Consider the following 26135-nt stretch of genomic DNA (forward strand, 5'->3'; position numbering starts at 1 on the left):
TCTGCCAAAATAAGGTACCTACTAGGTACATGCCACAAAAAAACTTCTGCTCCTTAAAAGAACACTGATTGTCAGTCTTACACGCAACGGTCAGTTGCAAACAGTTGTCTGTGTTACATTTCTATAATTATATTTGTTGTTCAGTCACAAGATCATACACCAGACTTGCTGATATTAGCTGCTCATATCAATAATGCGGGGGCAGAGGGGAAAGAGGAAGAGAGAAAGAGAACAGGAACTGTTTCCAGGCAAAAAATAATGATAAATCACAATAGGTGCCACCATATACGAAAGAGTTCATTTTATTACATTTATCAGCCAGCAAAAAACCCATATTAATGGCAAGCAATTCCATTAAGAGCTCATTATTTCCTTGTGTTTATAATAGGGGAAGCATTATCAAGGGTAATATTCATCTGACACAGCAGAAACTGAGAGCATGAAACAGTTTGGGAAAGTCACAGGAGAAGACGTTGAGCTTAATTCCTAAAAAGAAATAGTTATGTTCCGCCTCCCCCAACTGAGTTCTGCTCATCAAAAGCATATCAAACCTTCATCGGAAGGGATGGGGGCACAGAGCCATCTATATAAATGCCATGTATATATTATTGTCTCAGTAATCCCCGTAACAAATTAAAGTAGGCAATTTATGTTAGCCACACATTGCAGAGGGAGACCAACCCAGTGTGTCGAAGACTAAACCGACATTTCAACCGAGGACCCGCAGGCATTAAACCACTATGCTACAATTAATTGATATTGTTATAATTCAGCTATTATTGGGGGAAAACATAATAATTATAATTTTATAATTCAGCTATTATTATTGGAAAACATAAGAACTTATTAGTTATTCTGCAACGTTATCTTCATTTATTGCATGGTTGGAGAACCTAAGCCTTGGGGCTTAATTGCAGCCCTCCAAGCCTCTCTATCTGGTCCTTGGGGCTTTCTGCTGGCCACACCCTCTTTCCCCAAGCCACACCCCTCCCTGGCCTTGCATCACAGCCTCCTTGAAGGTTTTTGCCTGGCTGTTAGACAGGAGAGGGTGAATGTGCAAATTCTGGACTGCACTTCCCATTGCCCTTGAGCATTGGACATGCTTGCTGGAGCAGATGACATACCCCCCAACATTTCTCTGATGAAAAGAGGGACATCCTATTCTATTATTGGGATGCGGGTGGCTCTGTGGGTTAAACCACAGAGCCTAGGACTTGCAGATCAGAAGGTCAGCGGTTCGAATCCCCGCGACGGGGTGAGCTCCCGTTGCTCGGTCCCTGCTCCTGCCAACCTAGCAGTTCGAAAGCACGTCAAAGTGCAAGTAGATAAATAGGTACTGCTCCTGCGGGAAGGTAAATGGCATTTCCATGCACTGCTCTGGTTTGCCAGAAGCGGCTTAGTCATGCTGGCCACATGACCCGGAAGCTGTACGGCGGCTCCCTTGGCCAATAAAGCGAGATGAGCGCCGCAACCCCAGAGTTGGCCATGACTGGACCTAATGGTCAGGGGTCCCTTTACCTTTACCTTTACCGTGGTACCTTGGATTACATATGCTTCAGGTTACATACGCTTCAGGTTACAGACTCCGCTAACCCAGAAATAGTGCTTCAGGATGAGAACAGAAATTGTGCTCCGGTGGTGCGGTGGCAGCAGGAGGCCCCATTAGCTAAAGTGGTGCTTCTGGTTAAGAACAGTTTCAGGTTAAGTACGGAGCTCCGGAATGAATTAAGTACTTAACCCGAGGTACCACTGTATTCTATTATTATTATTATTATTATTATACTATTTATACCGCACCCCTCTGAATGGGTTGCCGCAGGCACTCTGAGCGGCTTCCAACATATATAAAAACACAATAAAACATTAAACATCAAAAAGATTCCCTACACAGGGCTGCCATCAGGCAGCTCGGGGGTCAGATAACTCCATACCCTCCAACATTCCTCCGATCAAAATAGGGACGTCCTAAGGAAATGTGGGATGTTCTGGGATCAAATCAGAAACTGGGAATGCTTCTGTAAATCTGGGAATTGCACTGGGGAACAGGGACACTTGGAGGGTCTGAGATGGGAATCAGGGTCCAACATCAGCAGGAGTGAACCACGTTGACTATTCCTGACCCAACAGTCAGTTTCATTCCAGTGGCTTTTGGATTCGTCTTGCAGTCATCGCATACAGAAACCGCAATAAAATATGGCCTGGTGTGCCTACTTAACCCTGGAAAGCTGCTCTGGGAGCAATTACGTGTGCATTTATGGATTGATTATTTTTGCATTAAACGCGCGCACACCCTAGACTATTCGTGTGCGTCTCTCATCCCTCTGTAAAAAAAACAAAACCCAAACCAAAATAATGACCTTGCAAAAGGAGCCAGATGCACTTCTCCTTTTCATTTCATTTGCGAAATGTGCTCTGTGTAATGCAGACGATGACAACAGCAAAAAAAATATTAAAATAATAATTCAAGTCCCTCTGATCCGACGCAGCCAGACTGCCCTCATACTTTGCAGTCATAGATTTTCTTCCTTTCCTCTCTCTCTCTCTCTTTCTCCCCTGCTACCAGCGCCTTCCCCTCCTCAAACCTTTGAGAAAAAGACGCCCTCTTTTTGCCCTAGTTGGATCTGCAGTAAAAATGAGAGAGATACTGGTGGGAAAGGAGAGAGAGAGAAAGAGACAGCTTTTGGGCTGAGGTTTTCCTGTTACTATCACTGTAGCATTTATTTAGCCAATCTCTTAACTATGACGTCTGGGTGGATGGCTTGCTCATAATATTTTAACACACCCACCGAAGGCCGGCGCTGCCTCCTCCTCTCTCGGCCAGCCAATCTGCTGCATTCAGTGTGGCTCCGAGGGGGGAACCGCGCTGCACCTGCCAAACGCTCCCTCCGAGCGCGCTCTCTCTCCCTCCTCCTCCCCCCTTTCCCTTTTTGCCTTTTCACATTTATTTACCCCCTTCCTCTTCTTCCCCACGAAAAGCAGATCCGCACAGCCCAGCGCGGATACAACCCCAGCTGCTGCCTTGCTCCAAGAAGGACCGCTATTGAATGTGATGCTTCTATAGATCTTTTATTTTATTTTTCCCTTCTAATTCGCCTCCCCCCCACCCCGCACCACCCTATTTAAATTCTCTATTTTGGGTCATCTGGGAGGTTATTATTTCTTTATTTCTCCCCCTCCCTCCCTCTTTGGAGCAAATGACAGTATTGCATTTTTCTTATATATAGTGCGGGTTTTCTTTTTTTTCTCCTGCACTGGTTTATTTTTTTAAGAGAAAACCTCTGTCCTTTCAAACCCCCCTCCTCTCGCTACCCAATTCCTGGATGAGCCGATCGCTCTCGCCCAAGCGCTGGAAGGAAGCTCCGGAAAGAAACATGTTAAAGAAAAAAACCAGCGTCCAGCCAATGTTTTGAAACAGTCGCGCAGAGAGGGAGAGAGCGAGAGAGCGAAGAGAAAACGGCCAGAGGAGAGAGAGAGAGAGAGAAGGCAGGAAGATTTTCGCCTCCTGCCTTTTTCCAGCAGCCGCCTCGCTCGTTTTGCAGAGAACCGGGTAGGAAAAGAGAAGCTCGAACAGAGGACCAGAAAAATAATGGGCTGATTCCTTCTCCACCATCATCCCCCTCTCTTATGGTCCTTTTCTGAAATCTCGTCATCCACCCCCCCCCTTTTACCTTTTTAATTTAATTTAATTCTTTTTAAATGCTCCTGATTTCTTTGCCTTTATTTCCCTTGGCTTCTTTCTCCCTCCCTTTTCCCCCCAAAGGCAAAAAGAGGCCGATGTTGTGTGCATTCGGGGAGGTCACGTCCAACATCCGACTCTCTCTTTATTTTTTGCATCTGTTTTGACCCCTTCCTGCATTACACCCGTCCGATCGTGGGGTGCTTCGAGGACTTTTTTTAAAAAAAAGATTTAATTTGCAACTCTACAGATCGCGATGCTGCTGCTGCTGCTGCTTCCGTCGCCGGCTGCTCCTCGGTTTTAAAAAGACTTGCCTGGTGCGGGGGTAAAGAAAAACCGATTTATTTATTTCTGGAAATGACTGGCTGGACCGGACCGGGAAGTCCCGACGCTTTTGTGTTTCTTTTTCTGTGAAAAAGCTCACCCAACTCCAGCCAGCCTTTCTTCCCACCTGGCTGGGGTCCCTTCATATATTTATTTCCAAATTAACCCCCAATATATATATATTTATTTATTTCCTCCTCCTTTCCAACCGAGCCATGAAGATGATTTTGGTGCGTAAATTCCGGATCCTTATCCTGATGGTGTTCCTCATTGCCTGCACCATGCATATCATGATCGACCTGCTGCCCAAGCTGGAGAAGCGAGCGGCGGGCGCCGACGGAGCCGGAGACGGCAGAGGAGGCGCTGGCGGAGCCGGAGGAGGCAGCGCCAACGCGGGCTGCTCCTGCTCGCACGCCGCGGCCGCCGCCGCTGCAGCCAGCCGAGCCGGGGAGAAGGAAGGCGCACGGGGCTGGGCGCCGGCTCCGGAGCTACCCGAGCAACAGCAGCAGCAAGCGGCTGCAGCAGCGCCGGCGGAGAGGGCCGGCGCCTCGGAGGCTGCCGCTGCAGCCGCGGGCTGGCCTAGCAAGCACACGCTGCGGATTCTGCAGGACTTCAGCAGCGACCCCAGCTCCAACGTGAGCTCGCACTCGCTGGAGAAAGGCGCCTCGGAGCGGGCCGAAGCCTTCAAGCGCGCGCAGCAGGAGAAGCAGCAGCCAAAGGGGCCGGATCTGACCCAGAAAGCGCTCATCCAAGATGGGGAGCTGCGCCACGGCCAGCCGAGCAAGAGGAGGCAGCAGCAGCAGCAGCCGGGGAACCGCTTGGGAGGCCACCGGCCTCGCCAGCAGCCGGGCTACGAGGAGGAGGAGGAGGACGAGGAAGGCGCGTATTTCTCCAAGCTGGCGGCTCTTTTCGAGCACCCGCTGTACAAGCTGCCCGTCCCGCCGTTGGGAGACCAGGACGTCCTGTTCAGCGTCAACAGCGACATCCGATTCAACCCCAAAGCGGCGGAGAATCAGGAATGGTGAGTTAGGGGATTGCTGGGGTGGGGGAGAGAAAAGAGGCTTTGGAAAACGCCCCGCCCCGCCGTCGAAAATAGAGATGGGGGGTCTAGGGTAGGAGTAAAACTAGGCTTTCTTTCACCCGGGGCAAAGACCCAGGTTGGCATACTCCCCGTGCGTATTTGCGCGCACGCACACACAGCAGGCTGGGAGTCTCAATAGCGCCCCTTTGGAGGCTTCACCCGGGGCAAAAAAAAATCCCCGGCTAGCTTCCCCACTGAATTGGGGTTGGGGGCTGCTGGGGGATGGGGAGGAGAGAAGTGGCTTTGGCTTTAGGTAACGCCCCACCGCGCCGTCCAAAATAGAGGAGTTGGGGGGGGTGTCTAAGGGAGCGTTGCCTGAAGCGGCCCTTTCGGATTCTCGGCTTAGGAGCAATCCTTAAAGAGCCTTGTCCTAATTGATTCTCTGCGCCCCCCACCCCTTCCACACCGGTGTCTTTCTTTGCCCGTTCAGATTCTTGCATTGAGTGGTTCTCTGCCCTCCCCCCCAAATTAAATAGAGGGGGGAGTCTTTGCCCCTTCTGGTTCTCTCCTGAAGAACGGGCAGCGTTGCTTGATTCTCTTCTGTCCCCTAAAATTACAACAGGGAAGGAGTCAGCTGGTGCTGTTGCCCCTTCTCCACCCTCAGAGTGTAATATCTCCCCCTTCCCTGCCTGAAGACTGGAAGAGAAGCTTGCATGGACTGACAAGCCCCCCACCCATATACTTCAGTAGCAGCAGCATAGAGGGAAGGGGGCAGAAAGTATTAGCTGATGTTGGCGGTACCACCTTGCTGGTTCTTGCCTTCCCTTCTTGAGAGGGAAAAGAGAATCTTACATTGACAGCCTGCCCACCCACCCTGTAAATAAAAGAGGGAATGGGGCTTTCTAAGAGAGCTTCGAGTGATGTTGCCCCCTAGAAATCTTCAGCTCCTTCCAAAAATTACCAGCTCCTTCCTTAACAAAAATGGATACGAGTCTCCTCTTGACTTTTACTGCTCTCCCCGCCCCCAGCCCAAGAATACAGTGCAGAAGTCGTAGTAGCAGTGAGAACATTTCAGAAATCTCCCTCCCTTAATGAAAAAAAAAATGGACAAGTCTTGCATTGGCTACCACCAGCCCCCCTTAATATATTTTTTTAAAGGCCTCACACACCCTACAAAAATATAAGAGACAGCCGACTTCTGTAACAGCATCAGCTGATGCCACCCCTTCTGATTTTCTCCTCCCTTCAAACCTAAAATATATAGGTAAGATTCTTGCAGTAGTTAATGCCCCCCCATAAGAGTCTTATAGTGATTGACACTCCCTTCTTAAACTAGATAAGATATCCTGAGATAGGAATGGCTGGTCTCTCTCTCTCTCTCTCTCTCTCTCTCTCTCTCTGTCTCTCTCTCTCTCTCTCCTGCTCCTAGTTTTGCAGTTATTGATGCCAAGGCTAACATTAACGAATACAAATATTTTACTGACTGTCACCCTTCCAAAAAACAAACAAACCAGAGTGCATTCTATGATGCTGCTTTCTCAGTAAGTTGTTCCTGTGGAAGATATATCTCTTCTCCAGCTGTTGTAAAAATGAAGAAGTCTTGGTTGACCTCCCCTCCCCCCAAATAATAACGCAGAGATAATGTTTCTAAGAGAGCACTGTGTGTTGTGAAAGGTAGCTTTGGTTTATGTTAAACCCCTTCTTTGATTCCCACCCACCCACCCCGCCTCCACTGTGGAAAGAGATAAGGATCTCAGGGGCAAAATGGCAATGTTTTCCTTTAAAGATAGCACCTGGAGATGTCTTGCCCACCCAACCAAAAACTGAAGAGGCAGAATTGCCATGTCTTCTTCTCACTCTCAATGATTCTCCCACTGGTACTGCCCCGCACCCTTCAAACAACAGATAATGGGTAGTGGGTCTTTCAAAAATAACACAAACTGATGTCTTTTAGAATACCACTTTGAACTTCCTGATTAGTCCTCAGTGTCTCTCTGTGCAATCAGAATTGTTACCCTTCTCCCCAAAAAGGAAGGTGAGATACAGTGTTTTTAGGAATCCTGTCACTGAGAAGAAGGTTGTTAGATTGTTTCATCTGAGCTGAAATGGGTTTGCAGAGTTAATCTACCCAAAAGACAAATAACTAGGAATCAGAAGAAGGATATTCATGGTCTTTCCACCTGTCAGTGATCCCCCAGCCCATGTTTACCCCTTGTTAGGTAGAGAAAATAGAATTTGGAGGATTTTATTTCAGTGGAGGTGCCAGATTTAATTCACCACAGCAAGAGGAACTGGATAGATGTTATGACTTCCACCACAGCCAGCCTTCCCTTCCCAGGAACCTTTCTTAAAAAACAACAAGGAGTTGTGTGAATGGAGCCTGCTAATCTCATCCACCAAAGATGAAGCTGTGATGGTGAAATAGGAAGTATGTCCAATCCCATCTCGGTTCTCCACTGCCTTTGTCAGTGTATAATCTACTCACCTCCAACCCTTTGCTGGAACTGCTGAATGAATTGCTTACTTTTAATTATATAGCATGTGTCTCTAGCTTAAACGGCCGTTTTACCTGGAAATAAGCCCCATCAACCATAGTGGGATTTACTTCTGAGTAGACATGTACAGGATTGTGCTAGTAGTGGGTTCCTGAAGAGAACCAGGTATGTTAGAAAAAAGGTGTGTCTTTCTCTCTCCCCCTCCCTATCTTTTCAGGCTTCTGTCTTCCCACTTTCTCAAAAAAAAAAAAACAAAAAACAAAAAAAAAACCCAGGGATGAAGATCTTAGTATATTGTCCAATAATTTGAACTGCTGAGGGAACTCCTGCAGATTTAAGCCCAGACACACCCTGGCAGGATGCAGAGAATTTGAGATAACCATGCTGACATCCTCGCCCACTGCCACTACTACCACTTCCAGTGTTCGAAACTCCCATTGTTCTAGGCATATTTCGCAACAGGGAATTTCATTAGCGTGAGCTGTTTCTGAGCCCTGGGTGCAGTATTGCGCCTAAGATTTCAGATTAAAACTGCAGAGTGGAAGGAAAGGAGGACCTTTTTTCTGCCTCCCTACTTCCAGCTACTCTCTGAAGATTGGAGAAGAGACCCTCTTGAAGAATATTAGTGAGGTGGGCAGGGGAAGGACTAGAACATGTGAAAAATGAGCATAATATTTTAGCTGCAGTTCATTCATATTTCAGCTCTGTATTCTTATAAAAAAGAGTGCCTAGACATTCCGTAGTTGTGCCCATAACCTAGGTTTAAGGTGCTATTCAGCTCCTAGCTTTCATATCTGTTTCTAACACTGACCACTACTATACTAGATCCCATTTTCCAGATATTTGGTGACACCACTAGATATTGTTCCCACAGGAAGCAGTGATGGCCACCGATTTGGGTGGCTTTCAAAGAGGATTATTCAAGTCAATGGAGAGGAAGGCTATTGATGGCTGCTGGCCAAGACGGTTATACTCTGCCACCACAGTCAGAGACATTAATGCTTCTGAATACCAGTTGTTGGAAACCATAGGAGTAGGGAAAGTGCTCTTGAGCTCTGGTCCCACTTGTGAGTTTTCCACAGACATGTGGGTGGCCACTTTGAGAACAGGATGTGGACTAGATGGGCCGTTGGTCTGATCCGGCAGAGTTCATATGCTCTTACCTTTCACACTCTGGTCATTTGCTGATTGATCCTATAGTCCAGGCATGTCCAAAGTCCATTTGGGGGGGCCTAATCTGGCCCACTGGTCGGTTTAATCTGTCCCCTGTGGCAGTTTATTTACTGGGGTAAAATCCCCAAAAATCTTCAATCCTAAAAAAGGTCAACAACTTTGGTCAGCCCTCATGGCCCTCCACTTCATCAAATCTGGCCCTCTTTGAAAAAGGTTTGGACACCACTGCTGTATTCCTATACTCACTAAGAGTGAGCCCCTTTGGATAGACATGTGTAGGGCTGCACTGCTAACTTCCAAAGTTGAAAGAATTGCAGGTGGTCTAAACACTGTTTGCAAAAACTCTTCCCACCCCTTAGGATAGCATTGTAGGAGTTATTGTTATAAAGATAAAAGGAAGTGCAAATCCCCTCAATGTTGAATTCTAGGGTCCATCTCCGAATAAGAGTATTAGGAGCTGGATCAGGCCAAAGTCGCATCCTGTTCTCACTGTGGCCAGCCAGAAACTTATGGGTAGCCTGAGAGCAAGAGCTGAGTGAAAGAATACTCTTCCCGCCCCCTTTGTGATTTCTAGAGGCTGGTATTCAGACATCCATTTGATGCTTTGCTTACTGCATTTATAACCCACTTGTTCCTTCAAGGAGCTCAACGTGATGCCTTTAGATCTCCACCTCCCCGTTTCTTCCTCACTACAACCCTCTGAGGTAGGTTAGGCTGAGAGTGAGTGACGGGCCCAAGCTCACCCAGTGAGCTTCATAGCCGAGTGGAGATTCGAACCTTGGTCTCATATGCTAATCGGACACTCTAACCACAATACCACACAGGCTCTCTTTTTTATTGTCCCTGAAAGAGTCAGAGATCCTACTGGGTAAGGTGCAAGTTTCCATTCTCTCTCCCGACAAAAGTAATTTGTCCATTTACACTCCACCCAACAAAGACACCCTTTTTGTATATGCAAATATCATGTGCTAAATTGTAGCTCCAAAGACATAGATATATAACAAAAGGTGTGAGCTGTATCCTTCCTCCTTTTGTGGCCTCATTCAGGATTGTCCCTTCCCTGCTGTTAAACAATGCATTCATAAAAAATGAATATGGGTGGATAATATTTTTATTGTACAGGTAGGTAGCCGTGTTGGTCTGCCGTAGTCAAAAGTAAATAAAAGAATTCCTTCCAATAGCACCTTAGAGACCAACTAAGTTTGTTATTGGTATGAGCTTTCGTGTGCATGCACACTCTTCAGATACACTGAAACAGAAGTCAACAGACCCTTATATATAGTGAGAGGGTGGGGAGGGGTTTTACTGTCTCTATTCAGACCAGGTCTCTCCATGGTTTTAAGTTTGGTAATGAGTTACAATTCAGCAACTTCTCTTTCCAGTCTATTTCTGAAATTCTTTTGTAATAAGACAGCTACAGATTTACCACACCTATCAGCCAATCTCCCATTCCCATCACCCTTCTGAGTAATACCCCTCCCCACCCTCTCACTATATATAAGGGTCTGGTGACTTCTGTTTCAGCGTATCTGAAGACGTGTGCATGCACACAAAAGCTCATACCAATAACAAACTTAGTTGGTCTTTAAGGTGCTACTGGAAGGAATTTTTTAATTTTCTTTTTATATTGCTAGAGGCAATTGCTGGGTCCTTTTTTCTGATTGAACTAGTCCCTCTTTCCCTCAATACAGAGGGATGACTTCTTGGATATACAAGGCCAGGTAGGCAGGCTCTTTTCTTAACTCCTCTCTGGACTCCTCCTCTCCTCATATTGTCCCTTAAAATGGCAGGGCCTTTGATACATGCATCTGTTCCATCTCTTTCCCATCTGTCCTCCAGTGAGCTCAAGGTGGTGTCATATACATTTCTTATTTCACTGCATGTCCCTGTTCTTGTAGGTGCATTATATATTGAGGCAGCTTGCTTATTTATCTCCTCTCCCCCTCCACATTGGATGCAAAGTCCCAAGGATGCCACCTTCACCCTTTTACAGCAGCTTTCCTCAGCCTGGTGCCCACTAGATGAGGCTCCCAACCAGTGCCGGATTTATATATAAGCTAAGGGACGTGGGTGGCGCTGTGGGTTAAACCACAGAGCCTAGGACTTGCCAATCAGAAGGTCAGTGGTTCAAATCCCCGTGACAGGGTGAGCTCCTGTTGCTCGGCCTCCTCCTGCCAACCTAGCAGTTCAAAAGCACGTCAAAGTGCAAGTAGATCAATAGGTAACGCTCCGGCGGGAAGGTAAACAGTGTTTTCATGTGCTGCTCTGGTTCACCAGAAGCGACTTAGTTATGCTGGCCACATGACCCGGAAGCTGTACGCCGGCTCCCTCGGCCAATAAAGCGAGATGTGCGCCGCAACCTCAGAGTCAGCCACGACTGGACCTAATGGTCAGGGGCCCCTTTACCTTTACTTTAAACAAGCTATAGTTTAGGGCCCCACTCTCTTTGGGGACCCCCAAAAAATTTAAAGGAAAAAAACCTGAATGTACATTTCGCAAATATAAGAGAAAAAACAAATAAAATACAATCTACATACAGCAACAGTGTTTTGTGTTGTGTAGGCTCCTATGATGTAAGTCATGGACCCCGCCTGCTAGCCTGCTCCCTAAAATATCACTGGTTTGCTCATTTCTATATATAGGGTGCCTACATTCTGCATGGACTGGTTGCATGGCAACATGTTCAAATGGCTTTAGATGCCTATTAGGTCCATAAAGTACCATGTAGCATATATTCAACACGAAAAACAGTGACAATTTGTTGTTGACAAAGGACAGCTGGACATATAAAGGGCCCCATTACCTCCAGTAGCTTAGGGCCTCATCAAACCCAAATCCGGCCCTGCCCCTAACCCTCTTTCAGCCCCAGATCAGCGGTACAGCCACTGCTTTGCATGCAGAAACCCCCCAGATCCAGTCTCTGGCATCTCCAGGTAGGATTAGGAATGTCCCCCCTCTGAAATTCTGGAGAGCCGGGCTGGTCATTGGATAAGTGGACCCGATGGTCTGTATAAGGTAGTGTCAATAGGTGAAGTGTTGCAGCTGAGAAGGCCTTTAAAGATGCAAGCCTAAACATGTCTACTTAGATCCAGCTGATTTCAAGAAGGCATACCCCCAAGTGCATACAGCCTGAGATGATGGCCAGATGGGAGGATTTTGCCCTGTGTGGCTTTGCCCATCATAATTCTTTGTGGTTGGTATGTGTGTTGAAACTGCAATGGATATTCCCCACACCCATCCCTTTGCTGTGCAACTCGTAAAAACCATCGTTGCCCTCTCATCTGGACCCTAATTATTTATTTCCATCATTTATATCCTGCACCTTCTTCAACATAGATGTTTGTTTGTTGTTGTTCCCAGGCTGGTCTACAGGGGAAACAAGTACCATTGAAAATAAACGATTTAATAGGATAACAAGGTTTATTACCTGTTGGAACCCTTTTAGTACACAGAGTGAGTAGCATTTAAACTAGTGAATCTTGGTTAGAGAGTAGATTTTGTTCATTGCAGTCACACACATACACATAAATGCCTGCACGTAAAAAGTAAAATAAAGTTGTTTATTGTAGGAAATAAATAACTTGGACAGAAAAGGTGTCTAGTTTTAGAGGTTGGGTGGCCATTTGTCTTGGCTGTTTTAGTTGAGATTCCTACATTGCAGGGGGTTGACTTGACGACCCCTAGGGTTCCTTCCAACTCTACAATTTCTTGAACTAGACAAGAACAAGGCAACCATGCTTACTCCCTTGTTCTCTCAGGGAGGGGGAGAGACAGAGGGGGGGGAGGAGGAGGAGGAAAACAGGGTGCTACCTGAGAATATCATTCTAATATCAAAGAGAGAGGGATTAAAAGTACAGGGATAGTCTGGGACTGTGGAGGTCTCCAACTCTTTTGTCTGTTTTAACCCCATGCAAAACCCCTCTTCTGCAAGCCGGGTCGCACCCAAACGCCCGGCATAATATAACAGAAAGCCTACAAAAAAACCCTAATGCAGCAAATTAAAAACAAACCTAAAGCAGCAACAGCCAATTTAAGCAGATGGTAAAATCAAACGGCTCTGAGTTTCGGAACGCTTACACTAGCAGTTCTTCAAAGCCTGGGAAAACAGGAATGTTTTTTGCCTGGCGCCTAAATGATAGTAATGAGGTCTCTAGGCAGACTCCCTCAGGAAGGGCAGGATGAAGGCGCTGAACCCTCTTCTTCTCCCTTTTCCTCTCATCACACATGAAAAGGGATCTAGGGATCCTCCAATTGGACCAGGAGGGCCATGCTCTACCTCTACTGGCTTCTGAATTACCGCTTCTGGGAATTGCAAATAGGGAGAGAACGATATGGCACTCAGATTCTGCCTGCTGGCTTCCCAGGGGTTGGACATTGTGGAAACAGACTGCTGGATGGGATGGGCCTTGGCATGATCCAGCAGAATTCTTCTTCTGTTTTCATGTTCCTCAAAAGGCCTATTGCTAGTGAAGGCTGCAGTCTGAACACCACTTATCTCTGGGAGCGAGGCCTGTTGAATCTGGTAGGACTTACTCATGAGTACTCATGGGTAGGATTGTAACCAGATCAGCCTGAAAGCTCGGAACTGGACGAAAGACACCCTTAAGAAATAAATGAGAATCATTATCCTGTTATAAGAATTTAAGGTCATATATATAAAAAATTAAATGTTCATAACCATATATATAAACCACATGTCTGAAACCCCACAGATTAGGGCCTGAACAAATTGACCTCAAATATTTCCCTGCAAGGTCAAAGTGGGAAACCTCCCCATTGTCTCATGCCTCACAAATCCTGTCTTAAGGGCACATTCAAGATATGAACAGGGTGTGAGCCTGTGATCTGTGACCTGGATTCAGGAATTAAGTAGTTTTAATAACGAAAGAGTGGCCAAAACCCAGATAATGCAATCAGGTAACTTGCCAGACAGGAGATAAACAAGCACTCAGATTTCTGTTGTAGACTGCCTTTTCTGTGATGTAGGTATGATGTACCTGGGGGTGGTCTTGGACTCCAGGGCGGGCAGTTTAAAATGTCTATATAAGGGCTTGCACGCATGGCTCTGGGTCCTCTTCCTCTCTCCTGTGTGTGAGGGGAGCACCCTGTTGCAACAGTTTAATAAAGATCAGACTTACTAGCTGCTTTGCTTCTCAATATTCTCTGGTTGGTCTCTGTTATTTTCTCCTACCGATAGAGAACCTACAAAAGGACTCTATATGGGCTCTTGGGTACCCCATAGGGGAAAAGGAGCAGTTTTTTTTACTTATATCATCCCCAAAGTGCACCACTGAAGAATTAGGTCAGAGTCAATTTTGGCAGGGATACCAAATCAACTTCTCCCCTGGTGGAGAAGTCTTTCTCCAAGGCATCCTTACCAAGGCATCCTTCCTAATGCAAAAAGTGGGGGTGTCAGCATGGTCAAGGGGAACCCAAATATTTTCCATATCATCATCATATCAACAACAAAACCCTTTAGGGGTATGCGTGTCTACATATAGGCACCAAACCTGGGTATTATGGAACCTGAGTTCTTCCAGATGGAGAAGCTGTAATTTAAGACGAGACCCCAGGAACCATGAGGAATTTTTGTATACTTTGGTAGTTTTAGTAAAAGGATTAGCCTGGGTGGCGCTGGGTGAGTTATTCATTGTGAGAGAAGTCAGGAGTTGCACACATTTTTATATTGCAAAAACCAATGGATGATTCTGGAGATTGATTGTATATATATATTTCTTTTCAAAGCAATCTCATGTTAAGGGCTTATATTCAGAGGTGGCTTATATTTGGACCAATATGGCAAAGGTAGGGGGGGTGGGGAGAGAGAGAGAGAGAGAGCGAGACAGACAGACAGACGGACAGACGGACAGACAGACAGAGACCCTGAGACCAACAGCTCAATGAAGGCTAATCAAGCTCAGTGGCTACAGAATGCTGACTGGCTGTTTTAGGAAGGGATTGGAATAGAGCGCAATGGAGTAGCCTGGAAATGGACCACAGCCAGCTGGCTGGCCAGCATCCTGAACAGGAACATTTTTTTACAAGCCCACTTGTATTCCTTATATTCAGTCAAATATCTTTTAACATCGGGGGGCTCCAATTATATAGATCATAGCGAACACATCTTCTTTTAGCAACTTTTCTATCACAGTTCTGGTGTGTGTGTGTGTGTGTGTTTCCAATGTATTGTATAGAAAATGTGCTGGTTTAGTTATGCGAGAGAATTCCTGTCACACTTTTCCATCTAGAGCATCTGCAATTCAGCTTACTTTTTAAAGGTTATGACATTGTCGCTTCTAAGCTTTGAAATGCTGTCATTCGGGGAACTGTTTGATTTTCTCAGCAGTTGAGAAAGGGCTTATGAGTGTGCCAAGAGGGGCTGAAACAAGATAACGTTATAAGTTATTTACCTGCACTTTTAAATCCAAACACAGAGTTGATGTGTGTGTATTTGTGTGTTAACTGACAGTATGCAAGGTGCTTTTTATTATTAAACTAATTCCCTGTTTTTGTTTTTTTAAAAAATATTTATTCTTTATGCCTGTACTTGGGTTGCAACCACACACTGGGGAGTAAGTCCCACTAAGTTCAATGGAATTGACTTCTTAGAAGACGTTCATTGCTTTGTGTTGTCTATGGATTTGCAAAATTTGAAACCCTGTAAATAAAGGCAACAATTTACTGGGGATTGCTCCTGCCTGAACCTAATAGGAATAAACAGGAGCTGCGGCAATGAATGGAGAAATTCCCTTTTGACTGTGCATCTATCTGAAATACCCATCTTGCTCGCTCTCTGCCTTGTAGTAAGAACAAACAATAAAGTAGCACAATTGCCTTCCAAAACCTTCTGACCAGACAGCCTGTCTCCCTGCATACGTGTATCGGTAATCTGAGACTGCGTCACAGGACAGAACAAGGTTCTTGCACCTCAGGCAGCGGTGGGGAACTGTAGCAGCCCGAGGGCCACATTTCTGCCTGAGCAACCTTTCAGGGGCCACATGCCAGGGGTGGGTGGGGTCAGAGGCAAAAGTGGGCGGAGCAACTACAGTGGTACCTCAGGTTAAGTACTTAATTGGTTCCGGAGGTCCGTACTTAACCTGAAACTGTTCTTAACCTGAAGCACCACTTTAGCTAATGGGGCCTCCTGCTGCCACCACGCGATTTCTGTTCTCATCCTGAAGCAAAGTTCTTAACCTGAAGCACTATTTCTGGCTTAGCAGAGTCTGTAACCTGAAGCGTATTTAACCTGAAGCGTATGTAACCTGAGGTACCACTGTACTGTTATTTCTACCTTTGTGTTGTAGGCTAATTTCCACACACACACACACACACACACACACACATCCTCTCTATTCTATCCAGGCAAGCATGAAGCATTTTCAGAGTGCAAGGACAAATTCCAGCCAGGCAAAAACGCGTGAGGCTGCAAAACAAGGCTGGTGAGAGGTGTGGTTTGTGAGGGTGTGTAACGTGGGGAGAGTCCTGTGGGTCAGGGAGGAAGGGCCAAAGGATTGTATTTGGCTCGTGGGTTTCATGAATTGTGGCTTAGCTGAATTAAGCAGACAAGCTCTTACACAACTTGGCATGAACCATATAATATTGTTTGAGGAACAAGAACAGTTATGTTGCAGGTTTCTTAATGGGCTGAGAAACACCCTCCCCCCAAAAAACGTTAATGTTAGTTTTCTCTTGAAATGTAGTTTCTTTTTCCTAGACAGTTTACAGTATTTTACTCTCTCTTCGTAACACTTTTAACCTTTTGTTGTTTGTAATTGAAAATGAAAATAATGGCTTATTAAAGGATCTGAAATTGGGTTGCTTACTCAGACCCAGGGGCAGAACAGAGGCAACCATTTACTGCACAGAGCAATTCTGTCTCCACTGAACAAGTGCTTTCTGGCTCTGGTTTTGTCATGCAAACTGGATCTGAAAGCACAAGACACAAAACATTTTCTGAGGCCCAAGATCTCCCCCAACATACACTGGAAAGCTCATGAAAGTACTAAAAACACCTCCAAAACATTGCTGTTTGTTTGTTTTGAGATTGGATGAAAGTTAAGCAGACATTTATTGTAATTATTATTGATCTGCCCAGCACCTCCAATGCGCTTTGTGCTTTGCACCATACAAGAGGCTAGGTCCCTGCCCCATTGAGCTTACAATCTAAAATTGGAGCTGGGAGGGAAATGGCAGCAGGAGCTAAACAGAGGAAGACCAGTGAATTTGCTCTGATCATTTGCTACAAGTTCTGCTTCCAAGATGCTACTTGCTACCAAGTGTTTTACACTTTCCATGTTAGTCTTTCGTTGTCTCGATGGCATATTTTGTCAGTTTCAAAATTTGCCCATAAGCTGCCTTGGAGAGCCTTTGGCAAGGCGGAAGCGGGGTGGGAGCTTTCCCAGGGAATAAAATGAAATGTCGAAACTGCACATGCCAGATCCTCTCCCCCTCCAGAAAACTAACAAAGTTAAACACACATATAAAGTGGGAAAAGGGATGTGAGAGCAGTACTGTAGAATATTAACTCCACATGCAAACAGGAGAATCAGCATCAAAGGTCACAAAGAAAAACCACTTGCAAGTATGGATTGCTTAATAGGGATTTCTCCCCTCTATCCCTGAGAGTTTTGAGTTATCTTCATGCCTTAAATGGCAGCTTGATAACTCTGCAGTCTTCAGCTTCTCCTTCATACTGTTACGGAAAAATGTAGGTGTGAGGCTGCTCAGTCACCCAGCTTGTCTGCCCGCGGGTCCCTGCAGAATAAAGGAAGGAGTCCAGCCACCAAATGGAGCAAATAGCTTTAGATCAAAGTTTATTGCGCAACAGGTTCAAAGAGGAATTTTGAACCCCGAGGATGGGGTGACAATGACTTTTAAAACTTTCCCACCATATCCCAGAATACAGTTTGTATAGCATCATTGATACATCATTGATACATCACTGACATGTTGCAAAAAGGGGAGGGGTAGACAGGGGTTGGGACGCGGGTGGTGCTGTGGGTTAAACCACAGAGCCTAGGACTTGCCAATCAGAAGGTTGGCGGTTTGATCAGAAGGTCGGCAGTTCGAATCCCCATGACGGGGTGAGCTTCCGTTGCTTGGTCCCTGCTCCTGCCAACCTAGCAGTTCAAAAGCACATCCAAGTGCAAGTAGATAGAATCATAGAATCATAGAATCATAGAGTTGGAAGAGACCACAAGGGCCAGATAAATAGGTACCGCTCCGGCAGGAAGGTAAACGGCGTTTCCGTGCACTGCTCTGGTTCGCCAGAAGCTGCTCCCTTGGCCAATAAAGCGAGATGAGCGCCGCAACCCCAGAGTCAGTCACGACTGGACCTAATAGTCAGGGGTCCCTTTACCTTTTTAGACAGGGGTTACACTAGTTTAACCTTGGCAAACATGTCAGGGCAAGACCCAGGTATAAGATTAGCATAGGCAAACACCTCTGAAGTCCCACCACCCAAAATACAATAGAACTCCCTTTGCATGTCTGGACCCCTTGACAAGTCTGGTGATGGGATTAGGCTTTCCTTGGCCAACAATCAGCTCAGCAGTTGTCAGCTCTGGGCAATTCCTGGAGTCCCTATTTTTCAAGGGCAAAATAGTGTTGTAATGGAGGAAACTGGTAAAGGAGTTGATTTTATATGATTGTTAAAGCTAGGTACTGTAACTTCCCTGAGCTGCCAAGTTGAAAGGATACATTTAAGCATAATATTTGTAACATTTAACAACTTTAAAGATGTGCCCATCCCCTGTAATTTCCGTAACAATACTGAAAAGGCGTTTTGGATTTCCTCTGTGGGTGCCACACTTGCCAATATGAGCAGATGATTCTTAACCCAGCTGCACTCCCCTTCCCAATGTACTGACACGGCCCTGTTGCATTGTGGTATGTTATACCTGCTCTGGCAGACAACCAAGATGGGTGGTTTTTGTAACTTCACATCCCTCTTTTAAAAAAAGTCTTCCTTACTTGGGATCAATTCATATTGGAATGAGATAGGTCAGGCATGTCCAGGGTCCGTTTTGGGAGCTTAATCTGGCCTGCTGGCTGATTTAATCTTTAATCAATTCTTTAAAAAGGTCAAAAACGTTGGTCGGCCCTCACGCATGTTCACTTCATCAAATCTGGCCCTCTTTGAAAAAAGTTTGGACACCCCTGAGATAGGTAAATCAGTTTGGGGGGGGGGGAGAGGCATGTCATGAGGGGTAGAGAGAGAACATCTCCTGAAGACCAAACCAATCTTCTTGGGAAGAGGTGTGTGATAGGAATTTTGAGGTCTTAGATATATGTTAAATGTTCATAAGTGTACCAACCAAGCACATACATAAATCAGCACAGGAAGACTGACTTGGAACCATTTTGATTCCCAAACTGACCACATGTTTTCTCTGCAAGGTCAAAGGAAAATGGGAAAGCCTCCCCATTGTCATTTCCTTCACAAATCCTGTCTTAAGGGTATGTCTGTGTTTGAATAGGGTGTGAGCCTGTGACATGGCCCAGGAACTAAGTATTTATCATTACAAAAAGACTGGCCCGGATCCCCAGGCAATCCAATCAAGTAACCTGCCAGACAGGAGATAAAGAAGGACAGGAGAAAAACAACATTCAAATTTCTGTTTTAGACCACCTTTTCTGTGATGTAGGTATGATGTATCTGAGGGGTGGTCTTAGGTTAACCCCTTCTGTGATGTATGTATGATGTTTCTGGGGGTGGTCTTGATCTACAGGGTGGCAATTTCAAAAGTCCATATAAGGCCTTGCACGCCATTGTTCTGGGTTCCTCCACACTCCTGCGGGTGAGGGGAGCACCCTGTTGCAACAGATCAATAAAGATCAAGCTTTCTAGCTGCGTTGCTTCTCAATATTCTCTGGTTGGCCTCTGTTATTTTCTTCTACCAATAGGGAACCTATGCAAGGACTCTATATGGGCTCTTGGATACCCCATAAGGGAAAAAGGGCAGATTTTTATTTACAACAGGTGGAAGTTTCTAAGTTCTTTCACATTTATTTGGGGGTCGACTTAGGGGTTGCCAGCGTGACACCCATGGGCGCAGTGGTGCCCTTGAAGTCTTCCCCTGGTGCCAGCTAAGACTTGCAGCTCCTTCCCCCTACACTCTGCTCCTCTGCTCATGAAGTGGTGAGGGAGATACAGTGGTACCTCGGATTAAGAACTTAATTCGTTCTGGAGGTCTGTTCTTAACCTGAAACTGTTCTTAACCTGAAGCACCACTTTAGCTAATGGGGCCTCCCACTGCCACTGCGCTGGCGCTGCGCGATTTCTGTTCTCATCCTGAAGCAAAGTTCTTAACCCGAGGTACTATTTCTCGGTTAGCGGAGTCTGTAACCTGAAGCGTCTGTAACCTGAAGCATCTGTAACCCGAGGTACCACTGTACCCCCTTTCCCCCTCTCCCTTGCAAAACTAGAGCATGGCATCTGTTGATTGTTGTTTTATTAGGGAAGGTGACTCAGGAAAGCAAGGCCTAGAGTTTGCTTATGTAGGTCTGGCAAATATTAATGTTTAGGACCATTTTTGGCAGTGTTTTCATTTTGCTTTGTGAGGTGCTATAGGATTATGCGCTTTATGTAGAGGTGTCTTTGAAGACAGTTTTGAAACTTCACTTGGTTCAGATTGATAACACACAAAGAGGGTTGTTAGCAAAGTCTCTTTAAATAATGCAAATGGAGTCCAGAGAGAAAAGAAAAATACTCTGATAAGACATTAATGAGGAAACTATTTTGTGCATAGTTTAGTGTATAATTTTAGGAGAAATAAGCAGAGAGCTTTTGCGCACTGGCCACTTAACTTCAGGCCTTGTACATAGCAGGGAGACATGAAACCAAACACACGGAGGAAAAGCTCCCTCAGAACTATGCAGCCAATCAGAGTATCTGCTATCTCAGCAAACATCATGCCACTCTGCCTGGTTGCTAAGCAATACCCCCACTCATCCTCCTCTTGGCTAGTTGACTATAACACTAACAGAATCAGCACATAAGTTACACATTGAATGATCTCTGCCATTGCACTTCCAACACAAGCAAGCCAGAACACTCATCTGCAGTACAACAGAGTTTAAGAATTCTGCCCTGACCTATTGCTTTTCTTGGCACCTCCCCAGGCTTGGAATCCATCCCATTTGCTCCCCTCCCCAATTTCCCCTCTCCCTCACTGACATGTTGCAAAGTGCATTGCTGGCATTTTAAGGAAACCTAATCTTCTCCCGTCTCTCGTTCAATTTTATTTTGGTAGGCAAAATGAAGGCAACGAAGATGAAGAGTTTCTACCCACTGGAGAAACGTCAATTGATTCCTATCCAAACTGGCTCAAATTCCACATTGGCATTAATCGATATGAACTGTATTCCAGACACAACCCGGCAATCGGAGCCTTGCTTCAGGACCTGGCCTCCCAGAAAATAACAAGTGTCGGTAGGTTGATGAACACAGTTCCTAACAGCAGACTGTGCAAATCATTCGTTTCTTCTTTTTGTTTCTGCTTGTGGATGAGGGATATTTTATTTGGGTTTATACTGGCTGCTCCTAAAAGATGGCTCCAATAAGGTTTGCTTTCTGCTTCGGGAGGCTGTAAAGAAAAGCCACGGCTAGCTATGAATTGGCTTTACAGCAAACCTGCTGCTGGCTCCGAATTGGATTTAAAATGAATCTGCTGCTAGCTCTGAATTGGCTTTAAAAGCAATTCCTAAGAACAACCCTTAGAGGCGTCTAGTGGCAAAATGCAGCCATAGTGTTGAGCTGAGAGGCGGCAACTTTATGGGGCCTCTTTGGTGGTGGGGACACGTGAGAAAATCTAGAACTTCTCAGGGAAAGGGGCTTTCATGGACAAAGAGCATGGGCTTTTTCCATTCTTCTTTCAAATGTAGTTTGCTTCCAGTGCTCATGCCTGGCCCACAATGCCCACCTTGGAATGACCCTATTTGGTATTATTCTAAAGGAGGGCATGTTGGAGGGAATGGCTGCTGTTGATAGTGTTAGAACTACATTAAATAGAGGAGAATCCCACTGCCACTGGTATATGTCCCAGTCACACCGTACTAGTCCTCAAGATTTTCTCTCTTTCCCCATTTTTTTAAAAAAAAAATCTATATATTTATTGTCTGCGTATAGGTTCCTTTTATATACTGCCTGTTTCTGTTAGCACAGTGAAGGTGCTTTTCATAAAAATGACATACAATCTAAAAGATGTGCTACTAAAGGAAAAATGGATGAGGAGGGTAGAGAAGAAATAAGGCCAGATGCTAACTCTTTTGTTGCTTTTACGTAATGAAGTTACATGTTGCCCTGGCCTGAATGGCCAGTGGTTATTGGTTTGTTTCTTGTTCCTGTTTTTATTAAGTATTATGCATTTTCTATCTTGTATTTTTATGTTGTGAACTGCTCCTGAGATGAAGAACAGTATACAAATTTAATAAATAATTAAGTGCAGAAGGGAAGATCCAGGTAGTGGGTTGCTTGCAGATGAGCCGATGGAAGGGGCTTCCTTTGCCTCTTTCTCAGACATGGGTGGATGGAATGACAGATCTTGTGCAGGCAGCTCTGGCAAAGGAGGGGCCCCCTGAGCTGACAGATGGGGTCTCACCATCTTGCACCTTTCTCAGATGCATTTGTGCTGGTTTATGAGAAGTCGGTTAGACACGTTTGACTCATGTGGTTAATATGTTTCATTGATCCATCTCGCCACCTAACTTTGATCTGTTATGCCTCCCCACTTTTGCACGTTTTGAAGAATGTACTCCTTGAGTAGTCTGTTTAACCCAGTTCACATCCGCACTGGACATTTAAAGCGCTCTTATACCACTTCAACTCTTAACAATGGTATCCCCCGAAGCATCCTGGGAACTGTAGTTTGTTAAGAGATTTGCTAGGAGACCCGTATTTCCCTCTCAGAGAAATACAATTGCAAATGCTACTTAGAAAGAGGAGTTGATTCTTAAACCACTTTGGAGTTTGTAGTTGTTTGAGGGGAACAGTCTCTTGACCACTCTTGGCACCCTTAAACTACAGTTCCCAGGATGTGGGGGTGGGGCAGGAGCAGGAGCCATGACTGCTACAGTGATGCAATAGTGCTTCAAATGCACAGTGCGCATTGTCGCCACAAATGGGAGCTGTGAAGTTCGGAACCAGCGGGCTCTGTGAAGAAGCAAACCTGTCTTTTGGCATCTTTGCTAGTCCTGTACTGTTTTGGCAGATGCAGCAGCTCTCAGCCTTCCCTTACCAGCTGAACCTACCAACATTCCTAAATAATAATAATAATAATAATTTATTTATACCCCGCCCATCTGGCTGGGCTTTCCCAGCCACTCTGGGTGGCTCCAAACAGAATATTAAAAACACAATAAAGCATCAAACATAAAAGATTTCCCTGAACAGGGGCTGCCTTCAGATGTCTTCTAAAAGTCAGATAGTTGTTTCACTTCTTTACATCTGATGGGAGGGCGTTCCACAGGGCAGGCGCCACCACTGAGAAGGCCCTCTGCCTAGTTCCCAGTATACAGTGGTACCTCGGGTTACATATGCTTCAGGCTACAGACTCTGCTAACCCAGAAATAGTGCTTCAGGTTAAGAACTTTGCTTGAGGATGAGAACAGAAATCGTGCTCCGGCGGTGCGACAGCAGCAGGAGGCCCCATTAGCTAAAGTGGTGCTTCAGGTTAAGAACAGTTTCAGGTTAAGAACGGACCTCTGGAACGAATTAAGTACTTAACCCGAGGTGCCACTGTAACCTCACTCCTCGCAGTGAGGGAATTGCCAGAAGGCCCTTGGTACTGGACCTCAGGGCTGAATGATGGGGGTGGAGACGCTCCTTCAGGTATACTGGACCAAGGACTCAAAGGACCCATTCCCTCTATACTGGGTCACCCTTCTCGCTTCTGTCTCAGGGTGCCACCCAGGCAATGGAGGAGGGACAAAGGATTCAAACATGTACATGTCCTTTGGAGAAAAATCCAGTAAAAGTGGTTTCCTGGTGGGAATAAATGCGAAGGGGGTATTAGGGCCACATTTGTTCATAGGCCACATTCTGGAGGGCCGCCAACTGTGTAGGGCAGGACCAATGGCAAACATGGGTGGAGCAACAGAGACGATTCTTCCCTTGGTACAGTGGGGTACAAGAATCATAGGTTCATATATACAAACACATCTCTCTCTCCATCCTCCATGGAGGAAAGCAAGAGCCATTGCCACAGTTCAAGGACATATTCTAGCCAGGCAAAAACCACAAGGAATGTGTGAAGGACTTACGGTTTGGTTTGATGAGGACTCCGCAGAGATGCAGGCCAGGGCCAGGGAATTTATTTCTCACAGATTTTTAGTTTTCTGGTTTCATCCAGCACTGCAAAGATGGATAGATCCCCCACAAACCTACCTGGGTTGGTTCTCATAGTTTAATATCATGACCTGACAAGGTGTCATTGGCTTAACACCTAGGAGTACGGTGTACAGATTACAGAATGTACTCTAGAATTTAGCACCAATTATCAATTGGCAACCAAGAGATTAGCGCATATAACAGGTGAAAGTGTTTTCCGCAGGAATTCTGACGTGTGATTCAACTTTGGAACGTCTCCACATTTTCGGCACTGTTAAGGAACGGCCTAGTATATTATATTTGCACAAGCCTTTGAATATTCTAGTGAGGATTAGTCAGTGACAAAACCCTGAACGCAACTTCTCAGCAGCAAACACTGAGTTCACGGACACTTACTTCCAGGTTGAGAGGGTAGGGTGACAACCTAAAAGTGCAATCTTAATAACTTAACTGTGGTTGCTGCTGTTGTTTTAATTTATTAATCACTTGCAGCATAAGCAGTCTTGGAAAGGGAGCAGCCAAATTAAAAACAACAAATGAAGCATAGCATAAAACTGGGAGAAAAGAATGAATCATAATACAATAATAAAAATACTCAATTCATACAGCGCACCCTGTAAAATAGCAGCTAGAAATGTCGGCAGCAAAATCAGAATCAGGGTGGTGTAGTGGTTAGAGCGCTGGACCAGGACATAGGAGACCAGGTTTTGCATTCCTATTCAGCTGCAAAGCTCCCAGGTGACCTTGAGATGGTCACTAATTCTCAGCCTAACCAGAAGAACCATGTATATGCCATGTTCAGCTCCTTGCAGGATAGAAAAGGTGCAATATGCATTAATCTGCTCAGAAGCATGTTTTGCTGAGATCAATGTCACCTACTTGCAAGTAAGCTTGAATAGGATGGCAATTTTTAATAATAATAATAATAATAATAATAATAATAATAATAATAATATAATAATAATTTTTTAATTTATATCCCGCCCTACCCAGCCGAAGCCGGGCTCAGGGCAGCTAACAACAATAAAATAATAATAGACTTCCGGGGTGGCGCCATCGGCAATGGCGGACTTCCTCTGAACAGGAGGGACTAGCTCCGCGGGAAACGGGTCTTTTCCGCTACGGCGAAGCGGGGACCCTTTTAAAAATCACAGGCGGATGAAGCCTGTGACCATGGGACTCGGCGGGCACCTTTAGCGCCCCCCCAACTCGCTAAGGAACCCACTAACGGGCTCCGAAGTGAAGAGGGGGAAGTGGCGCGGTGCTGTGAGTCAATTGCTATTTCCGTGGAGCGAAGCCGCACAGCCGTTGCCGGAGAGCGCTGCCTTTTTCCTGGGACAATTTGGACTCTAAAATAAGCACCCGTGAGTACTTAGACTTTGAACAACTGGACATTAGATAAGGACTTGCGAGCAGAAAGGAATTGGATTTTAAAAACCTTTTTTAATTTGGTACGGAACGGGAAGGTCTAAACAGGAAGTCAGCCTTCCGTTCTTCTGTAGACAGAATAAAGCGAAGACAACGTAAACTAGAGCTTAGAAAATCGCTTTTAAAGGATTGGATTTCATCATTTAAAATTGCGGAACCCCCCTTCGACAGCAGGAGAAGGAGGGGGATCTTTTCCGGACTGTTTAAAGTGAGTTTAAAGTAAAGTAACTTTCCTCCGTCCTGATCCTGGAGCGGGGTGTCAGGACTGACGTTTGAAGTTCATTGACCAGAGACAAGCATTTTGACAGATAGCTAAAAGAAGAGATACATAGCGATTCCACTGCTTCCCTTCGCATCTTTAAGCAACAAATATTGACAAAGTATCTCAAAAATTCAAAAATAAGATCTCAAAAAGGGAAACTTTGTTGCAAGAACAAATAGAAGTTTTCCTCCTAGAGGAAGACTGTGTAACTGTTACCAACTCCAGAGAGCCGGCAGCTGTTACAGATAACAATCGTGGGAACAGGCATTCGACCTTGCAGGACAATGTATTCAGAAGCTTTGTTGTGTGCTTTCTATAAAACAAATGCCCTACTGGAACAATTACATGAAAAGGTGAATTGGATGGCGACTTCGACTAGAAATTTTGAACAGGCAGTGGGAAATTTTGAACAGACAGTGGGAAAATAT

General features: G+C 45.5%; 1 protein-coding gene across 1 annotated transcript in view; it reads left to right on the plus strand.

Annotated features, from left to right (window-relative positions):
- The first annotated feature begins 2840 nt into the window (after window positions 1-2840).
- Window positions 2841-26135, plus strand: part of FAM20C (FAM20C golgi associated secretory pathway kinase) — a 103730-nt gene continuing 80435 nt past the window's right edge. Inside the window, exons 1-2 of the mRNA XM_080981057.1 lie at window positions 2841-5021; window positions 20944-21122. Coding sequence (XP_080837183.1) covers window positions 4216-5021; window positions 20944-21122 — 985 coding nt within the window. The 5' untranslated portion in view covers window positions 2841-4215. The remainder of the gene's footprint in view (window positions 5022-20943; window positions 21123-26135) is intronic.

Source organism: Podarcis pityusensis (assembly GCF_964106645.2).
Source record: "Podarcis pityusensis genome assembly, chromosome: 14".
In the NCBI taxonomy this organism is placed as follows: domain Eukaryota; kingdom Metazoa; phylum Chordata; class Lepidosauria; order Squamata; family Lacertidae; genus Podarcis; species Podarcis pityusensis.